Raw genomic sequence first — 5,580 nt, forward strand, 5'->3', positions numbered from 1 at the left:
ACCTCTAAATTTGTCTTAGAAAATTTCTAAATGAAATATTTCATGTTGGAATGATAGATTAATCAGCAGATTTTTAAGTGGTAAGGAAACTTGGAAACCATCTAGGGCCCATTATCATGCTTCTGAATACTTGGATATGGAAATATAAAGTGTACTTTCATTTTTGTCACTCATGCCATGCAGATAAATGAACAACTGAATACTTAGAACTTGGATTTTAAATATCATTATGACCTTTAAAAATAACAACTGGTTTAATAATGGGCCAAAGTGTAAATAAAATGGGCAAGTGATATACTTCAGTTCCCAATGAAAATTTATAAGGAAAAGTTGTTATTTTTACTTTGTAGCTTTTAGTCTTAGAGAAAAGACTTCATCATTTTGTATGTGATATAGCTTTCTGGGCTCTTGACATCTTCACAGAATTTGACTGGAATTTCTGTCTCTTGAAAATGAATGGGCATCTTCTTGCTCTCCACACTCATGAGCTTCACTTGGAGGGGACCCAAGTTGACATAATCCTATGATAAACAGATATAGAAGAGAATATGAGAGGTTATTCAACAAGTTACCAGTCGTTTGTTTGTTTGTTTGTTTGTTTGTTTGTTTTGAGAGAGAGAGAGAGAAAGCAAGGTGGGGAGGGGTAGAGGGAGAGGGAGAGCGAAATCCCAAGCATGCTCCATGCTTGCAGGACAGATTGATACGGGGCTCAAAGTCAGGAACTGTGAGGTCATGACTTGAGCCGAAACCAAGAGGCAGGCACTTTACCGACTGAATCACCCAAGTGCCCCAACAAATTACCAGTCTTAATAGTTTGGTTTCCTTGGGGCATCTGGGTGGCTCAGTAATTGAGTGTCTGACTTCAGTTTAGGTCATGATCTTGTGGTTTGTGAGTTTGAGCCCTGCATTGGGCTTTGCGCTGATAGCTCAGAGTCTGCTTGGGATTCTCTGTCTCACTCTCTCTCTGTCCCTCCCCCACTTGCTTTCTCTCTCAAAAATAAATAAACATTAAAAAAAATAGGTTTCCTTTATTATAGTTGGCCTTTATCTGACATTTCATTGTCCTTTGACTGAATAACAAGTGAAATATGAGAACCACTGTAAACAAAAAACCACTAAATACACTTATATACCCAGTGGGGAATGTAAGGCAAGACCTCCCAAAGGGCAGGCAGCAAGGCTGACAGGCTTGTTTTTCAGGGAGTTGGATGAGGGGCACCAATTAGAATGGGGAGATATATTCTCTCAAGGTCTTTAATTGGTAAAAGAAAATGTTAGCTGTATATATGTAGCCCTCTGCTGGCCAGGATATAAACACAGCAGAGTTTTCTATATTATTCAAGAACAATGGGAAGGATTGGCAAAGGTTACTTCGACTATAAAAATTCTAATATTGAGAAAATTCTCCATGAATTTTCACTTTTCACAGGACCAATGTCCACTGTATAAGAAAGCTTACCATATTCTGCCAAACTAACTGTAATTTAAGATACCAACAAACAGAAATCTGATTTACTGATGGCTCAGTCTATTGAGCATCTGACTCTTGATTTCTATTTAGGTCATGATCTCACGGTTTGTGGGTTTGAGCCCCACATTGGGTTCCATGCTGACAGCGTGGAGCCTGCTTAGGATTCTCTGTCTCTTTCTCTCTCTGTCCCTCCCCTGCTTGCACATGCTCTCCCTCTCTCAAAATAAATAAATAAACATTAAAAAAAATGTCACTTGTTGTTAGCAGGACTGAGTTGTAGTTAGCTAAAATGGTTTTTGTTTGATTTTTTTTTTCAGTATCTTCTGCTTTCATACCTCATTTTATCCTACCAGATTTTAAGTTCTAGGAGAACTCTTATTTTGATCTTTTTAAGTTTATTTATTTATTTGGAGGAAGAAAGAGACAGAGAGAGAGACAGAGATCAGAGATCATGACCTGAGCTGAAATCAAGAATTACATGCTTAACCAATTGAGCCACCCAAGTGCCCCCTAAGTTCTAGGATGACTTTTAAAGTTATTAGTAGTACCAAGAAGGAAGATAGCAAGGGATAGATGTGGGAGTAATTGGAATATACCAAAAAGGTTTTAAAATTAAAAAGCTTTGATACTCCAGGTTTCACCTAATATGGTGTATATGGTGGTTTGTACTTTCCAGTGATGGCCACAGTAATAGGTATCCTGTCCCTCATGATTTCTTTCTTTTTTTTTTTTATGGTCTATTTTCTCTATCCATTTGCTTTCAGTTTATACAGGTCTTTATATTTAAGTGTATTTTTGTGGACAACATAGAGTTGGGTTGTGTTTTTTGATCCACTGTGACAATCTCTGTCTTTTATTTATTTATTTATTTATTCAATATATGAAGTTTATTGTCAAATTGGTTTCCATACAACACCCAGTGCTCATCCCAAAAGGTGCCCTCCTCAATACCCATCTGTAGAAACATGGATGGAACTGGAGAGTGTTATGCTAAGTGAAATAAGCCATATAGAGAAAGACAGATACCATGTTTTCACTCTTAGGTGGATCCTGAGAAACTTAACAGAAACCCATGGGGGAGGGGAAGGAAAAAAAAAGAGGTTACAGTGGAAGAGAGCCACATGATTTCTTTATATATATATATATATATATATATATATATATATATATATATAAAGGAGAGAGAGGGAGAGAAGGAGGGTCAGAGAGAGGAAGACAGAATCCAAAACAGGCTCTGCATGGTCAGCGCAAAACCTGATGTGGGGCTTGGTCCCATGAATTGTGAGATCATGACCTGAGCCAAAGTTAGACGCTCAACCAACTGAGCCACCCAGGCACCCCCCACATGCTTTTCTTAGAATATGATGCTCCTTCGTCTTTTCAGATGCAGGAGCTACATTCCCTCCCCTTGGGTGGAGCTTTGTAACTACATCAACCAATAGAATATGATGGAAGTGATGGTGTGTGATTTCCAAGGCTAAGTCGTACAAAATATTGCGGCTCTTACCTTGGTCTCTGGTATTGCTTGTCCTGGGAGAAGCCTGACACCATAACCAAGAGACAATAAAGGCACCCCACGAGAGGCCCGTGTGATGAAGAACTGAGGGTCCCAGCTTGGCCAGCATCAACTTGCCAGCCATGTGAGTGAGCCACCTTGGAAGTGGATCTCCTCCTACTCTAGCCAAGCCTTCAGGTGACTGCAGCCCCAGCTGACATATGACTGCAACTCCTCAGGGCCCAAGTGAGAAGTAAGTGTCCAGTGGAGCCCTTCTCAAATTCCTAACCAACAGAAGTTATGAAAGAAGTTATAAGCCACAGAAGTTACAAGCCACTAAGTTTGGAGATGATTTGTTATATGGCATTAGATAACTTACATTGTATACTAGGAATGGAACTCTATTAGTGAATATACGCAGCAAATTGCACATGGGTAGGAGTGAAAATTGTGTCTAATGAGAGATGTGAATGGTGGGCCAATTTTACTAATAATTGCAAACAGAAATTTTCAATATCTGTATTATAGGTTAATTTTCTCCATTAATTAATAAAACAGCATTCTCTTAGTAGTCAGAATTTTTTTTGCATGAATCTTACCTTGAAATCCTGATCATCCTCATACAGTAAGTATTTCATATCAGAGGCCCCAAACCCTGTGCATGAGTCGCTTTCCTCATCTGTCTTCAGGTCCTTGCTGTACCTGGTCCCATCCTCACGAGTGACACATAAAGCACAGCTCTCAGCTGAGGAGCTCATCGTGTTTCCACTTTTTACTTCTACAGATTGCAATTTTGACTCTTCTGGGATAAATACAAAGAGATTGGTTATTTTGGGACAGATAAAAATGAAAATGCAATATACACTTTGTCACATTTTTAATTTGAAAGATCTTTGAGGAATGTAGAGTCTATATATTAATGTGAGAGTGAGCCCCATTTTTAGAACCTCCAAGTTTATTCCATTCTCTTAGCTGACAGGTTTTGGTAATCATATGGTAACTCGTGTGTGTTGTTATTTTGGTTGGTTGGCTAAATTAGAACCCAGAAATACAACAGTATAGACAGCACTCCATCCCTCTCCACCAGTATTTATGTAATACTGAATTACATACACCACGTGAAACGTGGTGACTTGAATTTGAAAACAGGACTAGAGAAAGGAGGTGGGTTAGGACAAGTGCTGCAAGGAGAAGAGAAATATGGAGAAACTGGCACATATCTATTCCCTGAATAGCTCTTGGGTACGAGGTACCTGTCATAGATGCTCAATAAGTATTTGTTATTTAAAAAAAAAAAAACCTGTCACCATTACGATAAAATAATACCTTTAAATGTTTCTGGCAACTCCAAAGGCACTTCAGGTGTCACTGTCTGTCCAGCAGCTTGAGTAAGATACAGTCGCCTAAAAAGAACAAATGAGAAAAGCAGTCTGTCAACAAACATTGTACCATCTGGTCACTGGTGTCTGTGTCTCTGCTAGGTTCTGGAGACACACAGATGAAAATTGAGACAGTTTCTCCCCTGGAGAAGCATGAGGCCCAAGGGGGTGGCAGATGGACTTACAGTACTTTAGGGTGACATTCTGTACCCTGATGGGTGATGGGGGTAGTGTGAGAAGTGCTATGGCACAGAGAGAAGGCGCACCTGGTTGAGCTTTTAGGAGGTAAGGGAAGGTTTCCAGGAGGAGATGGGACCTGAGTGGAGTCTTGAAGAACCAGGGGCTATTTGCCAGGGAAGAGTTTGGGGTGAGGAAGGGCATTGTGTGATAAGGGAGTGACACACTTAATGTTCTGGAAATGAAAGTGAGCTTGGCACCAGTTAGGGTGCTGTTGTAGTAGTCCAGGTGAGCAACAGCCGTGGCCTGAATGAGTGGTTTTAAGATGGAGAGGGAAAGAGAAGGACAACAAGCAGCAAGAATCCCAGATGACATCGAGGTGCTGTCTGTCGCCAAGTGCCATGTTGCAGCTCCAAGCCTGGGGAGCTGTACGTCTGCTATTGAAGCTCTCTGGGCATGTGTTTAATCCTGTTCTCTGCTTTGCAGCGCCCACTGAACTTGCAACCAGAAAATACGATGTCTGGAAAGCTCCATGTAACTTTTCCATGAAGTTTTCCCGAAGACAGCATGAATTGCACTCTTGTCGATAGTCAAACCACCCCTCATGCTTAGCAGCTCAGCAGTCAGGGTGAAGCCCCTGGATTACAGGTTGTCAATTATTTAAAGAACATGAATAAAGCGTTCTTCAAAATGCTTAAGTTTCAAGTAAATAATGTAACTACATACAATATCTATGTTTATAAAACTTCTTTTTTAAAAAAAATGTTTACTTATTTTTAATGTTTATTTATTTTTGAGAGATAGAGACAGAGCACAAGTTGGGGAGGGGCAGAGAGAGAAAGAGGGGGAAAGAATCTGAAACATACTCCAGCCTGTCAGCACAGAGTACTATGCAGGGCTCAAACTCGGGAATGGCGAGATCATGACCTAGGCTGAAGTCTGACGTTCAACCGACTGAGCCACCCAGGTGCCCCTAAAAAAAAATGTTTACTTATTTTTTAGAGACAGCACACACGTGAGAGTGTGTGAATGGGGGACGGGAAGGGGGGGATGCGGAT

The 5,580-nt window shown here is 40.4% G+C and overlaps 1 protein-coding gene across 10 annotated transcripts in view; it reads right to left on the reverse strand.

Moving 5' to 3' along the window:
• Positions 1-298: 298 nt before the first annotated feature.
• Positions 299-5,580, reverse strand: part of CCDC83 (coiled-coil domain containing 83) — a 68,120-nt gene continuing 62,838 nt past the window's right edge. For 9 of the 10 annotated variants that reach the window (XM_023239363.2, XM_023239361.2, XM_023239362.2 and 6 more), the window contains 3 exons: positions 4,293-4,369; positions 3,566-3,768; positions 299-521 (listed from right to left, as the gene is read on the reverse strand). In XM_023239363.2, the coding sequence (XP_023095131.1) occupies positions 360-521; positions 3,566-3,768; positions 4,293-4,369 (442 nt within the window). In that variant the 3' untranslated portion in view covers positions 299-359. The remainder of the gene's footprint in view (positions 522-3,565; positions 3,769-4,292; positions 4,370-5,580) is intronic. The other variant, XM_045038670.1, reaches the window with a different exon arrangement.

This window comes from Felis catus, chromosome D1 (assembly GCF_018350175.1).
Source record: "Felis catus isolate Fca126 chromosome D1, F.catus_Fca126_mat1.0, whole genome shotgun sequence".
Taxonomy (NCBI): domain Eukaryota; kingdom Metazoa; phylum Chordata; class Mammalia; order Carnivora; family Felidae; genus Felis; species Felis catus.